General features: G+C 40.6%; 1 protein-coding gene across 1 annotated transcript in view; it reads left to right on the top strand.

Annotated features, from left to right (window-relative positions):
- The window catches only part of COLEC12 (collectin subfamily member 12), a 100,116-nt gene that overhangs the window by 63,803 nt on the left and 14,217 nt on the right, over window positions 1-22,096 (top strand). Inside the window, exon 3 of the mRNA XM_027881738.1 lies at window positions 18,930-19,052. Coding sequence (XP_027737539.1) covers window positions 18,930-19,052 — 123 coding nt within the window. The remainder of the gene's footprint in view (window positions 1-18,929; window positions 19,053-22,096) is intronic.

Here is a 22,096-nt window from a genome sequence, read left to right on the forward strand (position 1 = left end):
CCTGAAATGCAGCATTTAATTTATTGCTGTAAGTAAGAGGTGCAAATACAACAGAAACCATCCTCAGAATAGGGACTGCAGGGACTGGCTGGATCTCAGAAATTTTCTCTGAATGTCAGGTGAGCTCCATCTTAAGTTGTACTTCGGTAAATAGCTTCTATAAGCCTATCAAAGTTAGCCCTTTTCAGTTTTCTAGAGAATGTTCCAGTTTCACATCCTGGTCCTATATCCTTACTTTCCGTACTGTGTCTTTTTAGTAGTCACTAGCATTATCAGCAAATTTTCACTGACTTAAATGGTAGCATGTTTTAGTACAATTATCTCTTCCTAATTTGTATTAATGGACTGAAACATTATTCCTCCTTCATACTTTTCTATTTGCTCTGTATAATTTTCAAGAAAAAAGTTGCACTTTGGCAAAAAGAACTTCCCTCCAGAAACTGACTGATAGCTCTGAAGAAGGTCCTGCAGACTGGAAGAACTAGCTTTTAAGAAAAAAAAGGGGAGGGAAAAAAAAAAAAAAAAGGGTGAAGACGAGAAATGTGTCCTTCCACCCCTTTATAAGAGACATATACTTGCCTTGGTTGTTGCTTCCCCAGGTGGATACCTGTGCCCACTCAGGAAAAGCAGCAACACAATTTCTCAGCAGTTGTGTTTAACAAACTGGATCAAAGATAACTCACCAAAGCTCTTAGTATTTTCTGGCAGTGTTATAGGGCCATGATTCAACATAATGGACTATCCCTGAGCAGTTCCTCCCCTCGTATTAATAGAAATAGGCTTTTAATTAGCCTCCAGCTTTTATTCCTTTTGATCCACTCTATTTTGTTTCTTGAACAGACTTATTACATGCTTTATAAGAAAAAAACCCTCTTATGTTCCAGAATACACTAACCCTTATCATCCGCTGTCTCCATCCAGTGCCATAAAACATCTGGGAGGGTTATCTGCTCGCTCCCTGTTTTAATTCTGAGCTCAGCTGGATCCGAAAGACACATCCCCCTCGGGGCAGTGAGGCATCTTGTCATCACCATTAATTTCCCCTAGAGATATATATTTTCTGTGCAGCAGGCCAGAGCACAGACAAACGTATTTCCATTTGTAGGAATTAGAGCCAAAGCACTAAACTACTCTGACCTCTTGTGTGTGATAGGCTGTGCAATTCTATCTATTTACTCTTGTACGAAGTCCAATGACTTTGTTTTTTGGCTAAAGCATATTTTTTAAATGAGGAATCGGGCTTGATCTGAAGACAATAAAGTACAGGGAATCCCTTGTGATGGTAATTTGCTCCAGTTATAATCACTCCCACTGCTTCAGTTTTTGCTTTTTTCTCCAAGAAGAGTCTCTACGTCCAACTTGTAGCCAGGAGTGTATGTTACTCCTTCTTCTGCTTCTTAAAAGTGCCTTTTAGTGCTGGTGCTCCATTAAAGCACCCAGATCTGCAGCCAAGTCTTCTGGAGTTTTTTGTTTGTTTGTTTTTTACTGCTTTCTTCCAAGTATAAAAAGCATGTAGTTCAGTTTAAGCCTCTCACTGTAAACCCCAGACCTCTGGTAAGATTCATAGTGGTGGAAACACCTGGTAGTAGGACTTGCAGCCTCCCCACTACAGACATGAGAATTGTGAGCTCAATAGCAGCTCCTATTGTATGTGCTACTTTGGAGCCAGTGGCCCTCGAGCCTCCTGACCCCATCAGGAGCTGCCCTTGGTCACCAGCCCCAGGAGACCTTTTCTCTTGGTCTTTGAAGGACTGGCCTGGTCCTGAGCTGTTGAGCTGGTCCAGGGCTGTCCAGCCTCCAAGTCCTGTCTCCAGCATGAGAAGGCTGGAAGCTGTGGCGATGGGTTGGGCTTTTGCAGTCCGTGTGTTGAGCTGAGTAGTCATCAGTGCTGTGATGCCCGAGGCCCATCCAACTGCCAGCTCACTGCAGCAAGCCAGGAAGCTGGCTCTGCCTGTTTGTCCCTAACATCATGATGGAAGTGCTTTGGTAGCCTTCTTGTCACTCACCCCTTTTAACCATTTTGGAGCCACTGCTCTCCAAGCACAGCACACTGGGTTTATGATTTTGTTTCCTCCATACCCTGATGTTCGCTTTCCTGTATGTGATCCCAGTTTATCCCCTGATTCAGCTTGCCTGAATGGCTGCCCTGTACTCATCATTATGCTTAGTTATGCACTAAGTGTTCCTCTGAAAAACCTATAAGGTTTTTGTCCATGTCTGGGAGAGGCTGAAGAAGGATTTCCCACAATGCTGTATGCCATTTTCAGACAATCCAAAAGAGTATGGAACAGCTAAGCATTTTAGTGACTAATGAAATAATGATTAAAAATTAAGTGCTCTTCTGTCCCCTGGCTTCTGTCCATGTACAGCAAAATTTTGACCTGAGTTTGCTCATGCACCTTGGCAGAACACTTGGAGAAAATTTCTATAGGTGCATTTAAATTTCTTTAAAAAACCTCTCAGCAAAACAAGGAGTGGAAGAGAGAAGAACCTGCATAACATATTGTATGACCCTTACAATTTTTACAGGAGTCTAACACTTTTTGCTGTGCATATTCTCTTTCATCTTTTGGCACAGGAACTAACAGGACATTTATCGAGCAGTTTAATCTATTCTAGAGTCATTTGCACAACTGCACAACACAGTTCATCCAAAAATTTACAGACATTGATCTCACCAGTAAGAAATACTATTCATATAGGATATCAGAGAGCTGAATCCATTAATTTACATTAAAAATATTTTTTTAAACTATTTTCTCAGCATTAAAGTCTTGCCTAAGCTATTTAAATAGAGTAACACCTCATTCAAATGAGGAAACAGGACCCCATCTTTCCTTGTGGATCGGGAAAGCAGAACAAAAAGAACATGGAAAATAGTGAAAACTGTTAGTTTCTTACATGAAAAGGCTACAGCTTATGTGTTCAAACATTTCTTCCTTGTGGAGGTTGGAGTAAGATTCAGAGTATGAGGAGATGTGAAGCATGCTTAATAAACAAAGTACATCTTTCATTAAAAAAGAAGGTTCAACTCACACTGGAAAATCTGCTTTTAGTGATCCTGTTTGTGATGTGTGCCTTTAGCTATAGTTTGTGGGTTTCAACATTTCCAGCTCTGCTTTTTCAGGAGTATATGGCTCTACCATGGAAAAAACTCACACTGAACTGAAACTTAGCATACAAGAGACTAGCCAAGAAATAAATGTTCTAAGTCAAATAAAACTGCTGAGAAACAGACATTTGTAGAGAATATTTCTACTCTTAATACGTGAAAATAATTTTTCAGCCTATTAGTTATAAACCGTAGAGGAGTACAGGAACTAAGTGCCTGTGGATTCTGAAGACACAAAAACCAGTTATTTTGTATTTTACTGGATTTTCCTTAAATAGGTTACAGTGCTATGTGTTAATTTTTTTAATACAAAGTTTCCACTGAGCTGCTAGTTTGGCTTCTTCACCTGCTCTTCTGTTTTTTGCTTTTAGCTTGACATGGAATAAAAAACATTTTCCAGCTCCCTGGCTGAGGGATACCACTGCACTGATATAAATTTCATGTAAGTCTGTGGAAGCCAGAGAGGTTGCACTTGTGTAACTGAAATTGTGATAAGGAACAAGAGTGTTTAGGGCAGTTTAGTGCTAAAAACATTTGACACTTGCATTGAGCAAATAAATTACAGTGTCTCCATGCTTAGGTTGAAAGGCTGTGGGTCAAGGGTGTGATGTATTTCTCTGCTGGAGTTCAAAAGAGCAGCTGCAGAGTATGGCACAAATAACAGCAGATATTGACTTCTTTGAGAGTGAAAAGGCAAGATATATTGACCCTGAAGTTAAATATTGACCCCAGCTTTGTTTCAGTCTTTTTTTTTTTTTTTTTTTTTTTTTTTTTTTTTTTTTTTTTTTTTTTTTTTTTTTTTTTTTTTTTTTTTTTTTTTTTTTTTTTTTTTTTTTTTTTTTTTTTTTTTTTTTTTTTTTTTTTTTTTTACTTCAAAAACCAATAAATCTTGGTATTTGGCAAAAAATAAGAATGTAAAAGCAAATTCACATTTGACACAGATGGGGTCAATTCTATCAGCTTGCCACCTTTTACAGAAAGTACAGAAGGAGACCATTTTCCTTGTATTTTCAGTGGTACCAAAACAGGAAAAGTGATTATTACAGCTATTATTTGAGGACTTCAAAATTCTTCAAAAAGTTAAAGGCGTGATGAAGTTGCAAGTGTAGAAGAACCTTGGAAACCAGTAAAAAAGTTCTGAGGCAGATATTTAGGTTTGCAGTCCAAAAGTATTTTGCATTAACTTCAGGCAGAATAACTTTTCAAACTAAATGTACACATCTCAATTGTTTGAGTTCACTCAAACATCCTTCTTTCCTCTTCCCTGGATGGCTGCCCTCCAAATTTTCATTTACCTTGAGATTGCTTTCACTGAAACACAAGCTAGTATTTGGATTTGGGTTTTGGTTTTTTGGTTTTTGATGGGGTTTTTTTTTATTCGGTGGTTGGTTGGTTGTTTGGCTTTTTTTACATAGGACTGTTCCTTTCTCAAGAACTTTTAATAATATATTTACATTTCAACTAGGGAAAAAAATCTAACAAGGTCTCCCTTACAACTTCTTGTCTAAATTAAAATTTACAAATTCCCACTTGTAATGAAATTTATATTACATCTTGTATCTTTTAATTAAAATGGCCTGGGATTTTCACTCCATTAAAGCACATCTATTTTATAGGGAAAAGTTCTAAATTTTTTTTTAGTCTTCTGCGTAAGAAAAGTACCTTGTTTGATGTAAGCCTTTCACTGTCAACCTCAGTCCTCTGAAAAAGCTTGAAAATGCTTGTAGCAATGAGCCTGAAATGCCTGGTAAAACTTGAGTCTTACCAGACTTAAAACTTGTCATACTTAGGTCTTGACTTTAAGTCAGACTCAAAAGACTTCTAAGTCATATGAGGAGCAACTGAGAGAGCTGTGGGTGTTTAGTCTGGAGAAGAGGAGGCTCAGCGGTGACCTCATCACTCTTTACAACAACCAGAAAGGAGATTGTAGCCAGGTGGGGGTTGGTCTCTTCTCCCAGGCAACCAGCAGTAGGACAAGGGGACATAGCCTCAAGCTGTGCCAGGAGGTTCAGTTTGGACATCAGGAAGAATTTCTTCACAGAAAGGGTTGTCAAGCATTGGAATAAACTGTCCAGGGAAGCCATGGAGTCACCATCTCTGAAGGTCTTCAAGAAATGACTGAATGTGGCACTTGGTGATGTGGTCTGCTTGACATGGTGGAGATTGGTTATAGGTTGAACTCAATTATCTTGGTTGTCTTTTCCAGCCAAAATGATTCTGTGATTCTGGGTCCTCCATCTGCAGATGTGGAATTACAGGACACCCTGGCCTCATGGCAACTGCCTTCCCTTTGTGCTGCTCTGGAGACAGAGACCCTCCTTTAAAACATATTTTGCAAATTTGTGGTTTTCCATGATTTCATAAGCTATCAAGAAATGGATTATAGCTAGGAGTATGTGTTTCAGGAGGATAATTATTATTGTGGGTGGTATTGTTGTTGTTGTTGCTGTAACTGTAACAAACGTTTCATGCTTTGCTCAGGGATAGTCTATTATACTTCCCAAGATAGAAAAAAAAAAGGTCTAGAGACGCCTTACATATTTAGTAGGTTATTGCTTCTAATAGATTTCTCAACTTCTGTATTTTCATGATTGCAGTAGAGTTTTCACCTACTTAACATTGTGATTGCATTGACATTAGGGAGGCAGCGGGGCAGGTGCTATGTAGGCAGGTAGTACTTTGTTGTACTTCTGGCTAATTGCTTATCTCTATGACTGCAGTGCTCTGGATGTCCTGCTGCATGGCTTTTCCTCACTTGTAGCAAGCAGATTTAATTCAGCACTTTTCAGTGTTTGTCAAGTCAGTGAAATTTGCTTATTGCTTAATTAGGAGGGAAAACATGAATTCCATTCACACTCCTACATCTGTACAAGAAACTTCTTGTAGCAATATACAGAATAAAAATTTCCACACTAGATAAGGGTGAATATTAAGCATGGAAAAATCACAGACATTGTGATGGTATTAGGTGGAAAAAAATCCACTTACCAGGGCTGTTTGCTCCTTACATTGCACAGTCATTACACATTGGCACAAGTGTTTGAAAAAATGTTGAAAATTTTGTTCCAAGTCTGCTTTTTATCCAGGCAGTTGAGTGCTAGTGTGGTGTGTTTGAGCTAGGGTTAAGGAAAGCTCAGGAGTCAGAGACAGGAGAGTGGGAAAAGGGGAGAATAGAATGAGGAAACTGAGAGATGGGAGCTCCACTGGGTCTCAGTCCTTTCTCTTAATGGAGAGATCAAGCTTCACAGGGGAAAACTTCCACTTTGAAAAGATATGATTTGGGAAAATTAGGCAGAGACTAAGGTGGGTTAGAGGAGGTTGGTTAGATTGGAGAATGGAAACAGGATTTATTGTCTCTGCCATGAAGCCTGCAATATTTCTGTGGAAAAAGCCCTACCTTTAGAAAGGTTTTAGAAGGTCAGTAAGGTGAAAAATAAATCCTAGCCCTGCCAGCCTCTCTCCTTTGGAGGTGATTTAATGCCAAGTCTCAATTCAGCTGAGGGGAGTAAGAGAGCATACTTCCAGAGGAGCAATGTTTATACCTAGACATAATTTCTCTCCTGTAGTTGAACATGTAGCCCCAGGAGGTTAGGAATGAATTTACAGCCAGTGGATTTGTGACCATGAGCTATGTTCAATGCAGTGCCTGTGGGGATTCTTTCTTCTGGGTTCAGTGTTGGTATCTCAGCTAGGCAGTCTTGATATTGCATGAAAAAGGCTAAGCAGAAGTGGCAATTTGCATTCACAGCCATAATTAAAAGAGTAGAGTGGGCTTCTTTGTACCTATTGTGTTTTCTGCACTCACTTTCTTTTTGAGGTCCTACTGCATTCTTCCTTCTGGCTCTTTTAATTTTTGGGGTCACCTTCCAAATAAGGGGTCTATGTAACTGCTAAGTACCCAGCATGAGCAGAAACACTTTCACTTCTTCTATTATGTGCATTATTCTTCTGAATTCCAAGTAATGTGCGAGTAGTGTCCTCTGAAAAAGACTTTTCAGTTTGAAAAGAGGTAATTTTTATATTAGAATGATTCCTAATGAAGGCAACAGAAGCTTTAACACTAAATCCAGCAAAGGGTGCATAAAGGTCTATATATTAATTCAAGGCATCAAATATTTATTAACTTTTTTCAATTCTGTTAATGCCAGCATTTCATTGCAGCATTCCAGCTGGAAAGTGTAACAAAAGCTGTAGATACAGATACATATGCAGGTTTGCTTTTCCACATGAAGTTGGGCATACTTGTTCATAGTCAGCAGGCAATTATTTTTTTCCCACTGAAAGCCTCATGAAAAGTATCACTATATTTTTCTTTAACAGAAAAAGATAAATACAGCTTTTATGCCATCAAATGTAGTTGAAACTTTATTTTGTTCCACTTCACTAGGTAGTAGATGAGAGAAAAAAACCTGATGAGAACAGCATGCAGTGTTCTTCTGACTACTGAGTGAAAATTGGTTTAGATTCATATGAGTTACAAGAGTTTAAAAGCACACTTTGCTGTGACACATGGGATTTTATAATGCTCTTGAATGAATAACCTACCTCGACCATGTCAGAGGTGCATGTGTGCACAGAAACTTAGGTGGAACAGATGGCTGCCAAATATTCACATTTAGCTTGTGAAGGCACATTAAAAGAATTGATTTCTTTAGATAAATGGAATAGCATTTGTGGCAACATTGGTGAATACAGAAATATTGCCTTATTGTGCATGGCTGGAGTCTTCATGTGACAAGTGAGAGATTTTCTTGTTCCTTAGAGCAGTGATCCAATATTTTTAGCATTGCTCTTCATGTGTAAAGTTGCAGGAGTCAGTAAAACAAGAGGTGAAAGCTTCCTGTGAAGAGAATGGTTTTTCCACTTGTTCTCTGAATGACTTCATCATGTCCTCGGTGAGTTGCCCTGCAGTACAGGTGTCACTGCCGTAGGTATCGGCACCTACCACACTCACAGCCCTGGACAAGATCATGTTCTCCTCTTAAAGAAATGTATCTCAAAAGCCACAACACATGGAATTACTATTTTTTCTGCCTGTCAGTTAACACCATTACTAGGTTCACTAACACCTGAATACTCTGTTACAAGATTAGAGAATGTTAGGGAAAATAACACAGTCTGAGTGTATAGTTTTTTCCTTTTTTCCTCCTTCCAGTTGAATGTAGTTTGAATTAAGACTAAAAATCATATACATTAGCCATCAAATTATACCATCTTAATTAGGAGATATGTTTCATTAAGAAACATGTTTATTTCAGAATGGAAGGCCCAGACTTAGACAGAAATGGCATTACTTTGCCATCTGGCACAACTCTGAAGGGCAGATCCCCTCTGTGTCTTTGCTAATGCTTTGTTACCTCTGGTTTTATTTATTTGATTGAATGGAATATCTTCTGATTGTCTTAGGAAGTTGTTTCACAAATCAAAGATCTGGCTTTTATCTCCCTATAGATCCAGCTGTATTTCTTCCAAGTCAGTCTAAATTCTTCTCTATTGAGATAGAGTTTGAGAGAGGCTCTTTGCTGTGATGTATCGTCACTGTCTTGCCTGTCATTGAACAGGCCTTTAGTTCATACATAATTTTTATCTTCTTTTAAGTGTTTTAGGTTTTCCCTCATCTTCTGAACAGGCTAATTAGATTTTTGGGTTTAGTTCCAGAGACATGCTCTGAGTGATCCCTTGTTTGATTTTGAGTAACTGAGGACAGACACATCTCTCTTGTTCCAGACAGTTATTTAAAAGCACCATCACTTCCTGAGTTTTGTTCTGGTTTGAGTTTATCTTTAAATCTAGTAGTCTATGGGATGCTGGACACTCTGGTGGTGTGCTTTTCTTACCACATTGCTGTGGTTGAACCTTAAGCTGTTGCAAATTCATGATTTTTCATAAAATTTACCACACTGGTCCTTCACTTTTGTTCATAATATTCACCTAGCATACAGTTCAGATTTTCAGCCGCCTTTGCTTGGCCTGTGTTGTGGTTGAGCTTCTTGTATCCTTTCAATTAAAATATTTAGTGTTTAATCACAGTAGGACATTGTTTGGTAATACTATATAATTAAATGGTGATGGTTGCTGAAGTGTGTAATTAGGATTTCTGACAATTCATTGTGAATCTCTGGTCTGCTGCAAAGAAGAACAAAGCCAAAGAGAAAATGCTGGCTGGGTTATATAAATAAGTGAGAGATGATGGTCAGGCTGAAAATGAGGGTTCTCCCCTCCTTTAATGAAAGGGTTTGTGTACATTACATAGAATAAAGTATTTCTTAGGCTGAAAGCTTTCCAGAGATAATAGTGTTAGCCCTCTGAGTCTCTTTATTATGTCAGATGTGGGATTTGGATTTATGGGAAGTGGCTGCTGCCTCCAACACACTCAGTCTGGTGGAGCAGAATTTGCCTGACCTCCCCTGCATTCAGAGCTTTGGGATGCAACATCAAGGTTGGAGTTTTTCCAACGTGTCCCAGAGAAGAAAATCCCTCATGTTTACTGAGTACCCTGGGCTCTTGGGACAAAGTGCCCCCCTTCAGCTTCAGGGGATGAGGGACACAGTGAACCCTGCCAGGCCCAGCCCAGCATTGCCCTCTCAGTGTTGAGAGTTGCTCTGTAGAGGCAGGATTATGAAAAGTCCTGTAAATGGTGAATTCTTCTATTGTCTTAAGCTTTAAGGAACAACTCCTTCCCCACTATTATTTTTTTTAACAGGAATATGCTGTTTCCCTAAAATGCAAGCTGAAAGTCTCCCATAATTACATAGCTGCAAGGATCATAGAATCATAGAACAGTTTGGGTCTGAAGGGACCTTTAAAGTGAGTCATCTAGTCCAACTCCCCTGCAATGAGCAGGGACATCTTCATCTAGATCAGGGTACTTAGAACCCTATACAGCCTGACTTTGAATTTTTCCAGGGATGGGACATCTACCACCTGTCTAGACAAGTCAGTTACAATGTTTCACCACCCTCATTGTAAAAAAACCTTCTTCTTTATATCTAATCTGAATCTACCTTCTTTTAGTTTAAAACCATTACCCCTTGTCCTATCACAACAGGCCCTGCTAGAAAGTTTGTCACTGTCTTTCTTAAAAGGCCCCTCTAAGTACTGAAATACTGCAGTAAGGTCTCCCTGGAGCCTTTTCTTCTCCGGGCTGAACAGTCCCAACTCTTTCAGCCTGTCCTCACAGGAGAGATGGTCCAGTCCTCTGATCATCTTCGTGGCCTCCTCTGGACCTGCTCCAACAGGTCCATGTCTTTCCTGTGCTGAGGGCTGCAGAACTGTACACAGGTGGGGTCTTATCAGAGCAGAAGAGAGGGGCAGAATCACCTCCCTCAACATGCAGCCCACACTTCTTCTGATGCTTCCAAGGATACAGTTGATCTTCTGGGCTCCAAGTGCACATTTCTGGTTCATGTTCAGCCTCTCATCCACCAGCAACCCCAAGTCCTTCTTGTCAGGGCTGCTCTCAATCTGTTCATCCCCCAGCCTGTTTGATACCTGGGACTGTCCCTAACCTTGCACTTGAAAAGAAAGGAGTACCAGAGTGAACAAGAAATCCCATAGTGTGAAATTAGGATAAAGGCACAGGAACTGGCACCACTGGCCACAGGAGAGGTTGCACAGCATTGTGAGGCACAAATTCTCAGACTGGGCTTTTGAGGTGTGCTTTCTCCTCTCTAGAGGTTATTTGTACAAGCCACCACGTATATAGCAGGGCAATCAGATTATGCAGAACACTGTAGAAATCTCTGAAGATGGAGTGGTTTGGGTTTGGTCCAGTTATTTATTAGTTTATGAAGAAAGAAGCTCTGTGTCTCGCAGTGTTTACTTGAAATATAGAGTGGCTGTTTCAGCCTCTGTCTTGCTGCCATGCTTCATGATTCACGATTTTCCACCTGGCATAGGAAAACTGGCACAAGTTAGGTGAGTACGTACCCACTGCTTAGATTTCAAGTTTAGCTGCTCTAATTACTTCCTAATAAATAACTAGAAACCTTTTCAAAACAAGCATAACTAGCATTTACCCCTATTTGATTACAAAACCAGAAGCAAAACTTGCAAATTCCGGAACAAATGACAGCATGCTTGTGCTAAATACTTTTTCCAGTGGCATTGTAAAAATCTGACAGTGAAGTTAAGACAGCTGTTGCAATCCACCTGCCCACAAGCCAGCACTGCACTACTTGGGTGAGCAGGACCATTGCCGTTGTTGAGACAGGGCTTGCCAAGACTGTGGAATGGAAAGAAGGCTGACACTCACATTCTCCCTGTGGCCTAATGGGAAAGAAATCATGGCAAGAGACTAACCAAGGAATGAAGAAGGGCAGCAGACAGAATTTGTTAGTATCACCCATATTTTTTCATGTACAATGAAGAGCCTTGATTTGCTCAGTCAAGAGCTCTTCCACACAAAGCCCAGGGGATGGACATGCACACATGAGGGTGATGTGATTCGAGCAATGGCTCAGTTTGGATGAAGGCTTTCCCAAACCAGGCACTTCATAAGCGCAACCTAAGGGCTCTGCACTCCCCTGCAGACTGGTCGTGCAATAACCATGATGTTTGCTCTTTTTTTTGCACTTACACTCAAGAGGGGTTGTCCAGCAGCATTTAGATCACAAAGCCAGAGAGGGGCTGGGCACCATGCAGCACCTAGAGGGGCAGCTGCTCAGAGAAGCCCCAGCACATGCCATGCTTCCCATGGCTGCAGTCTCATGTAAAGTCCATCCAATAACTCGGGGAGGGGCATGGATCTTTACACATTAGCTTGGAAAAATGTAGGGGATCTATTTACACTTAGTTTAAGGTATAGTTTTAACAGTGTAAGAATAGACTCTAAACTGAAGAAAGGAGTTTTATCTCAAAATAGTAATTAAAAAATGCATGGACCAGTCTCAATTTTTTGCTTATAGTAAACATTTTAAGGAATGATTGCTTTCTGAAATATGTTAGTCATATAGAGCCACTGAATAATGAGTTTTGCTGACTGCAACAAAACTATTCATGGAGGATCACAGGGGTTGTTTTCATGAAGGGTAGGTTAATAACTTGTAACACCATACAGAAGAGAAGACGAAAATCTCACTTTGAAATGTTTGGCTGTCTGAATCCAGTAATCTCAAAGCTATACAAAGTTTATTGTTGTCAAAGATGCATCTGCTTTTGATTTGAGTGTGCTAATGTAATCTGCTGGGATTTTGTCATTGTTTGCAGCTCTGCATGATTAAGTACCTCTCAGTATTTAACTCCTACTTACATGTTGAATCATAGAATGGTTTGGGTTGGAAAGGAACTTAAAGACACTGTCTCATGGTGGGACAGTTGGAAATAGATGCATGTAGTTATTATAGGATTATCACAGAAGCAACTGGGTTGGAAAATTTCTCTGAGATCATTGAGTCTATGCGATGACCCAAGACCACTTGTCAACTAGATCATGGCACTAAGTGCCACATTCAGTCTTTTTTTAAACACCTCCAGGAGCAGTCATTCTACCACCTCCCTGGGCAGCCCATTCCAATGCCCAATCACTCTTTCTGTGAAGAACTTCTTTCTGATGTCCAACTTAAACCTCCCTTGGTGCAGCTTAAGTCTGTGTCCTCTTGTTCTGTCACTGATTGACTGGGAGAACAGGCTTACCCCCACCTGGCTACAACCTCCTTTCAGGCTGTTGTAGAGAGTGATGAGGTCTCCCCTGAGCCTCCAAGCTAAACACCCCCAGCTCTTTCAGCTGCTCCTCACAGGACTTGTGCTCCAGACCATTCACCAGCCTCATTACCATTTTCTGGACACACTTGAGCACCTCAACAATCTTCCTAACCTGAGAGGCCCAGAACTACACAAGTATATTCCTGATACACGCCAGGATGCCACTGGCCTTCTTGGCCACCTGGGCACACTGCAGGCTCATGTTCAGCCTGCTGCTAGTCAGAACTCCCATGTCCCTTTCTCCCTGGTCACTCTCCAGCCACTCTGTGCCCAGCCTGTAGTGCTGCACGGGGTTATTGTGTCCAAAGTGCAGGACCCAGCACTAGGTCTTGCTTAACCCCATACTATTAGATTCAGCCTATCTATCCAGCCTGTCCAGGTCCCTCTGAAGAGCCCTCCTGCCCTCCAACAGATTGACACTCCCCCCCCAACCTTGGTGTCATCTGTAAACTTGCTAATGGTGGACTCAATCCTCTCATCTAAATCATTGATAAAGATGTTAAACAGGACTGGGCCCAGCACTGATCCCTGGGGGACACCACTGGTGACCGGCCGCCAGCTGGATGCAGCCCTGTTCACCAGCACTCTCTGGGCCCGGCCCTCCAGCCAGTTCCAAGTAACCCAGCAGAGAGTGCCCCTGTCCAAGCCATGGGCTGCCAGCTTTTCCAGGAGTATGCTATGGGAGATGGTGTCAAAGGCTTTGCTGAAGTTCAGGTAGAAAACACCCCCAGCCTTCCCCTCATCCACTAGATGAGTCATCTGGTCATAAAAGGTCAGACTGGTCAGGCAGGACATGCCCCTCCTAAACCTGTGCTAGCTGGGTCTGATCCCTTGTCCATCCTGTTGGTGCCCTGTGACCACACTACTTTGATCTGTTCCATAACCTTGCCGGGCACTGAGGTCAGGTTGACAGACTTGTAGTTCCTTAGATCCTCCCTTCTTATGGGCATCATATTGTCCAACTTCCAGTCATCCGGGACCTCCCTGGTTAGCCAGGACTGATGAGAAATGATGGAGAACAGCTTGGAAATCTCTTTCTCCAGCTCCCCCATTACCTTAGGATGGATCCCATCTGGTCTGATAGACTTGTTAGCATGTAAGTGGGTCAGCAGGTCACTAACTGCTTCCTCCTGGATTACAGGGTGTGCTCCCCATCCCTGTCTACCAGCTCAGGAGGCCAGTTGTCCTGAAGATGACCTGTCTTGTAAACTGAGGCAAAGAAGGTGTTAAGTATCTCACCCTTCTCCTCATCTTTGGTAACTATATTCCCCCTGCATCCAACAAAGAATGGAGGTTTTCCTTGTCCCTCCTTTTGCTATTAATGTATTTATGAAAACACTTTTTATTATCCTAGTTTGCTCAGGCCCCTTTAAATACAGGTATTAGATCTACCACTCATCATCTTTGCAAACCTTAGCTTTGAGAAATTTATCATCTGAAAGCTGCCAACTAGGCTTGCAGTCTTCCTTCCGAAATTCAAGGGATGTTATCTGTTTTCAGTGAATCACCCGGGGGAAAACCTCTCTGAACTAATGCATTTTCGTTTCCTGCACTACATTTCTTCTTCTTATCAGTACATATTTTGTCAGGGTTACGAAGGGAACTTTGCATCTATGACAAAACTGATTTACTAGCAGAAATATTATGAGGCCACCTATGATCCTGCAGCAAGAGCCAAGAAAAGAACACAGAGGCAAATACTCCTAAGACAATCATTCAGGAATAAAAGTGTGTGTGTATGTCGTATCCCAGTGTTCAAAGATGTGCTCCTGAAGCATAACATAGCTGAGGAGTCAGGTATTTTGTAAGGTGGTCAAGGAGCAAAGATATTTAGTCTCCCATTAAAAACCATGGAACAACAACCAGAAAACAAACAAAAAACCACAAACAAACAAACAAACCAAACCCAAAAAGCCCAGCTCCTCCTTCAGCAAAACCTCTTCTTGGAGCCCAAAAGGAATCTGCAGATGTATACCCCCTGCGTGAGAACAAAGTCTTCAGTCCCTGGAATGCAATGCTATAAAAACAAATACTACAAAGCCTGGTAACAGGGGGATGTCTCACTTGCATATTTTTTTGTGACCATCTTGGTTTGCAGAGAAGGGGGTCCCCAAAGCATGTGAGCCAGCAGGATCTCTTTGTACTAGGTTGCTGTATGTTTGGCCAGATGTCTTCCCAACAGTGAGGCAGAAAAACCAGAGCTCTTATTAAAATAATTTGGGGGAAAGAATGGAAAAAAGCATGTGTCCAGTGAAACAAGGCACATTGTGTCCCATCTGATACTTATTAAATTTCACATTGGTGAAATCGGCAGTGAGAAATGCATGTTATGCAGAAGTGACCCTGGCTCCCTGGGTTTGGAAGTCAGTGACAAATGTTTGGGAGCAGACCAACCTTTGAAAACACATGTACAGGACACAGAGAGGAGTGTGCTGCACTAGGAGCATCACTACCAAACGGAGAAGAGCTGACTTCAGTCAAGAACTCCCTTTTGCAGGTTTTACGTATCTTCTGTCAATGGGTGTGTAAGATCTTTCCCTGTCCATTTATTCTACAGCTTTCTAGATGAGATGTGGTACATCTCCTGGAAGAACTTTGCATTTTTTTAAGCCATGACAGCAAGCAGTTGAGTGGATAAAACTGGGGAAGTTTTGTCAAAATAAAGCCCAAGCATGGGCTCCTTCAAAGCTTGATTTTCAGCTTTTGTGGTAAAACTGCAAGATTTTGTTGAAGATGCCAGGTGTTGTGTAATCACAGTAAGCATTTTTAATTGTCTCCCATTTTTTGTTGCTTAATGTTTTGGCTATCAGATCTTTTCGGAGCAACCTTTCACTTAAAATGTGCCTTCACAGCATGGACTAAATGCATCTTCTGTATCAGAACAACCTTATTTGAGCATGATGCTTAGGTAGTGGGGAAGAGCAACAGGGCAAGTTGAAGTCAGGCGCTGTGCTGGCTAGGTTGTGGAGCCCTGATTATAGTGTAATTCATCCCTGCACAGAGAGGCTTTTGTCTTTGCTCATTGCCTGAATTATTTAACTGCACACAAAGACATCATAATGAGCCTTCCAATTTTTTTCTTCAAGGTACCACCATCTTTGGTATTTTTATAGTAATTTTTGTATGTTTAGGAACATCAGTTGTTACTAGCAGCAGAGTTAAGAACTACATATTTGCAATAAAGAGCAAATTTAATAGCTCTGAAAGACTTTGCTGTGTCCATCTCTAGGTAAAGGAAAACAGAGCAGCTTGTTAGAGCTCCCTGGTTTTTCACTCCAGCCCTAGACCCGGGGCATGTCAGAAGGGGGTAGAGGGGGTTCAGTGGCAGTCGGATGCACTTTTAAGCTGACAGGCAGTAAGTCCCAGCAGGCAATGCTATACACAGTTCCAGCCCAGCTCAGTTAATGGAATCACTCTAACCTGTATGATCACTTTAGTATACTGGGCTTGTGTTATTGATACCAACAGTGCTGGACTGTTAAAGGATGGAAAGGTCTGGCTTTTGTTGGGGTGCTGTTCCTGATGTCAGTTTGAAATATGCTGAAAGTAAAAGTTCTGAAAAGCCAAAGTGCTGTTTTATTGAACCAGGGATAGAGAAGGCTGAGACAAGTGAAACTAGATCCTTATGAAGCACTGGAATGTACATGATGCTTGATGTGAACTGCAATATATCCAGTGACATCAGTGAAGTTTCAGCTCATTACCCTACCCAGGAAGCAAGAGTATGGTGACAGAAAGCAGGTCATGTCATAAAATGAGTAATCTTAATGTGAGACAGTTATCAAGTGAAACTTTTCTATGTGCAATTGCTGTCAAAGGCTTTCTTTTTATTTCTGCCTTTCTCTGTGTTTTGTACTTCTGCAGTCTATCAGTCTTCCCCGATAAGGATCTAGGTCTGCTTCAATTACAGTAAAATAAGGAGGATCAAGCTTTTTGTTATCTGTATATTTAGAAGATGAATGTGATGTAATTTTTGCCCCAAGCTTCTTGTGGTTTTTGATATGTGGGATTTTCAAAGACTTACCAAAATGTAATCCGAATTTTAAACCCTTCAGGGAAGGAACCTCGCATTCAGTGCACAGGGGCTCAATGTGCCCCATTAGTAGCAGCTAAGAGCAGCAAAATGGTGCTCCAAACACCACAAGTTCCCACTGTGAAATAATTTCAGTCTGCGAATACCTATTGCAAACCTTAAGAAAACTACACTTTCTGGCTTTTTCAGCAATTAGAGCTTCCTCAGTAGCAAACTCTGTGAGATTCTCAGCCAAAGACAGCCAGCCCACGCATCAGGATCCATAAGACTTGGCTACTGAATTATGGACCCTTCACCTTTTCTTTTGTGATGCAGGAATTACCAGCCTTCCAAATCCAACTCACCAATAAATGGGCTATACAACTGCCTGTCTTTGTGCCAGCTCCCACCCTTCTCACCTCACAGGCAGAAGAGGAGCCTTATCCCCTCTGGAGTTTCTGTTCTTGGGTTTATGCTTACAGGTCTTTGTCTCATTTTCCCCGAACGTTCCCGTTCCTGAAAAAGAACCAGATGTTCCTAATTGATCCCAACTGAACCCCAAGGAAACCATTGTTATCATCACACGGCAAGAGACTGTGATGTCAGAGCTGAAAAGTTTACTAAAAAATATGTGATGATGTAATGAGGAAAGTGGACTGACCTACAAGAGATACTTTTCTGCCTTAGCCACAGCTCATATATGTGTGGGGAGTATTGAGGAAAATGCCTTGTCAAAGAAACTCTGTATAAATCCTCTTCCTGAATTGCAACAATATGGTAATCCCTTCTCCTTCAAGTACCTTGGGCTAAAGGAAGTCACTGGAAAATGCTTTTCTTTGAGAGAGAAATACAGTTGACTTAATTTGGTATATTGGTCACCCATTTTCTGTGAACCCAGGGGAAGCAGCCCATGCTTTTCTCTTAAAAAATGAAAAATAAAAAAACACTCTGCAGAAGGTCATGAGTTTCAAAAAGTAAAATCAACTGTGGGTTAGGCCTCAGGGGAAATATAAGTTACTCATAAAAAGCTACAGAGCAAGTTTTGATTAGTTAAGTAATCTAGTACATAGAATTTGTTAGAGCTTAAAGCTTTCCTGTGGGACTCCCCTAATAGTACACAAATAGAGTGAAATATCAAAGAAGTGCATTTTCTGACAGACACAGAATGTTACATTAATCCTGGCCTGCTTAATGCCCCTTGTAAAGAGGGATAAATCCCACCCATTTGTTCTAACACAGTGGTCCAGTTTTCAGGTTTTTACACGTTTGTGTTTCTGATTAATAATTGATGTTTCTAGTGTTCTCAAGCTGTTCCTGAGGAGCACATGGACAAAAGAGGAAAATTGCTTCCCTAATAAACTCAAAGATATCAAGCCATTCTTCAAAATAGCTCAAATATAAAACAGTAAAGGCCTGCTTTCTTTCAGCAGCTTGAGGCCCTTTTTCCTAAGCTTGTCCACAAGGGGAAATTCACCAGCATTTTTTCTGTGGATGTACCAGTGGCTTTATTAGTAAAGCACCCCTTCTTTTATGTAGTAATAGTATTTTCCAAACCCCCAAAAATAAGGAAAAAAAAAAGTCTCTCTTGTTATGAAAAGAAAGTGCTCTCATGGTAACCACCTGTGGCAATGGTTAGAGGGCAGGACCAGTACTCCTACCCAGGTTTCCAGAATTCTGTTTTATTTCTATGTTTTCCTCCTGCCAAAGCATTTACTGTCTCCTATTGCCCCTGTAGGGAGACTGAATGCTACGAAAGAGCTGCTGACACAGGAGATGCTAATCAACATCTGACTTCCAAAGCTCACCATAATCTTTGTAGCACAGAAAATAGTCCTGTCTCTCAGGAAAGGCACGGGGTTTCCAGTGAGGCAGAACCTACTTCTCTTCCTCATAATAAAGATGTTTGATAAACATCACTGTTTTACTGAACTGATGATTTAACCACTCTGCAGCCTATCTAGGCAGCATAGGCAAAAAGGCACCCATGTATCATCTTACATAAATAATTTGCTCTTTAGGAAACAAAAGAAAACATATGGGCAAACAAAACCATCAATGTGTTCTTTGCCATTGTTTTAAAGTATGTTAAATTTTCTTTTGCAGGTATTCAAGAGGGGAGTCAATGTACCAAGTGTAAAAATAACTGGGCACTGAAGTTTTCCATCATCTTATTATATATTTTATGTGCCCTGTTAACAATCACGGTAGCCATTCTGGGATACAAAGGTATGTATGCATCGAGCCCTACATTTCACTTTCAGACAAGCATCCAAGAACATTGTCTTATGAACTAGCCAGGCAATTTAACACATTTCAACTGAAATATCAGTACTCAGGCAATGTTGGCTTTTTGTACACACATAACAACAAACTGCAACCTTAGATTTTCACTTTCAAAAAATTATAAAGTTTTGAAACTAGATTAGACATTTGAAAGAAAAGTTAGAACAAAATGACCACTTCTCCACCATAAATGAGTACTGACTGGAAGACTCGAAGATGTGTAACGTGATGTACTTTGATTTCACTGAGTTATTTTACATATATCACACCTTTCTAGGAAAAATGTCCTTCTTGATGTGAATATCTTCATGATGATGTGAATAGCCAGGAATCTTTGTAGTATCTGACTTTGAAATATCTGGAAGAAGAAAAATTGTCTGAGGAGATGCCAATGTATTGACTTACCCACAATAACTGTGATGAGCAAAGATGCTTAGATGTTTTTAATAAGAATTTCAAAGTTTCTGGTAGCTGGGCAACCAGTAATGGAGAAAATTTCATTTGTGCAAGTCATTGGTTGGGCTCATTGGAAAACATGGCTTAAAATTCCCGATCCTCATCACTCATTAACTGTAGCCACTTAGGTATTCTTAGGAATGTTTTGATGTAAATATCTGCTTGTTGGGCAGTCACAGCTGTAATAAATTAAGTAAATAAGGTGTGAGTTTCTGGTAAGAAAAAGGAAGTGAACAATATCACTGTGAGTATTGTAACAGAACATCACAGCAGGTTGCAGGGAAAACCAAACTGGCTTTAAACTAGCTGCCTGAGTATGGCCCTGAGAGTAGCTTCAAAACCCCTCCAAGGAGCTGGGTAAATATTCATGTGATTAGCATGCAATGTGTCCTGTGCCGCCAACAGCTGCGCTCATAGCAGAGCTGACATCACCTCTGGTCCTCTGCCAGGGAAAGAAAAGGAAATTGTAGAAATAGAAAGGGATAAATAATTATTTAAGAGGATTTGGTACAGTTTTGCGTGGAAAGAAAATTAAAACTTTTTGGTTTAGATGGAAGATTTATCCAGGGAGAAGAAAGAATGTGAAGGACAGATAGAAAGATGTAGCTTTCATGTGGCAGCAGACAGAATGTGGCAAATTAAAATCAAATGCAAAAAAATGCAGTACATCTATAGTTGATTAGACACTCTCCTGAAGTATGTGTAACTGGTCTCTGGAAGTCAGATTTTGGGTGAAAAGATACTTTCCAGGATTCAAAAACTTGCTCTTGATCCATAAAGATAATTTGGTCCTATGGATTAGGGAAGGCCTTTTGCAGATATAAATCTGCAGAGATCTGCTTACAGCAGAAGTGGATGGGATCCCTCTGCACTGTAACCCAGCCACTAAGCAACTAGAATTTAGCAGAATTTCACTTTTATATAAGGCTGTCAGTTCTGAGATTTACTAGAGAACTCAGACCTTAGTGTCAGAAACAGCATACCAAGTTGAAGGGACCATTGCTCTATATCTTGCTTTGGCACATGTTTGTGTGGTTATAGGAAGCAATAGCAATAAGGAAACTGTACAAAAGTTTCTCTTCCTCGTTTCAATCCAGTTTTCAAGATTCTTTTTCTGTGGGAGCCTCTAGCACAATCTTTTCCCTCTCTTCTTGAGGCCCCTTCTTTGCTACACTCATCTCTAAACCTCCTTCTTTGAACAGTAATCAGTGCCCACCAGGGATGAGTCTTTCTGTCATAGCAGTACCAAGTCACAGCTATCCAGGGCAAGGACAAAAGAATTTCCTCTCCCCCCAAAAATGTGAAAAAAATAAAGGAAGGCGGGTAGTGCACATCTTGCTCACAGATACCTTAAGGTATCTTGGTGGCCACTGCTCCACTGCTCACCAGCTTGGTGACTGCTGTGTTGGAATGTCAAGGGAAAGAGATGCAGAGAAAGAGAAGTACTGTTTCGTCCAAGATCTCCCTTCTGTAACACCAAGCAACAAATGATAACATGTCAAGCATTCATTTTGTTCTTTGTACCTGCAATTTAAGAGCTTTGTCTTCATGGTGCCTACGTGCTAATTTGCAGAGAAAACGTAAGTTTCTCTGCTGACACTCCATATTCAAATGAGTTACTGCAATATTTCTTCTCAACTGATTGTTGAGAAGAATATTTGTTGAAAAGAATATGCAATATTTCTTCTCAACTGATTGTTGAGAAGAAATCAGGCCTTAAAGGAAGAACAAAACTCAAAATAAAATTTTGTAGAGCTCTTGAACTCTCCTCTCTGTATCAGAGTTTGGCTTGTCTTTTTTATTGCAATATTACACTGAAAGAAGGAATTCTACTGGCATCAGGGTTTCTTTCAGTCTCTTAGCTAAGTTTCCATTAAATTTGCCTCCCACACTTGTGTTTATAAAGCCCAAAACTACTTTTAAAACTTTCATTTCCTACGTTGTATTTAGGTATCCTTTGTGATTTAAAACTACTAATCAGTGGATTAAATATGGCAGGCAAAAAAAGTAACTCAATGGGAGGCAAAGTCAACAACTCCAAATTGGTGGTAAAAATTACATAGTATGTTGGAGAAACCTGAAACCAAAACATGAATCAAAAATCAAGGTCATGAAGGAATAACAAGCTGGGTTTACTATTCTTTTGCTTTGAGAAGACATTAAATTATTGTGTAAAGCACTAATAAAGCAATCTGTACTTTTTTTATACATACTATCTTAAATTAAATGCAAAATACGAAGTTATAATTTTCCTGGCATTAGCCAATGTCAGATTAGCCTATTGAAGGTGAATGATCTTCCTGTGACTTGCTCCAGTGAGGGAAGCTAGCAAGCTTCCAGCTTGAATTTCTGGTAGTTCTCATTCTCTGGTCAGCCTTGTTTTTAAGTTTCTTGACTAATGCCCACCATGACTTTCATCTACTTTTCTTATCTATTTCCCACACACAGTTTGCCTGCCATTTCATAAGGCAAACATATCCTGGTGAAATGGCATGTTTTGTTATAGTGGGTTAGGTGCAGACAGTCCTCAC

This window comes from Empidonax traillii, unplaced genomic scaffold (assembly GCF_003031625.1).
Source record: "Empidonax traillii isolate 1590-97213 ecotype Southwest subspecies unplaced genomic scaffold, ASM303162v1 scaffold94:size1391941, whole genome shotgun sequence".
In the NCBI taxonomy this organism is placed as follows: Eukaryota; Metazoa; Chordata; class Aves; order Passeriformes; family Tyrannidae; genus Empidonax; species Empidonax traillii.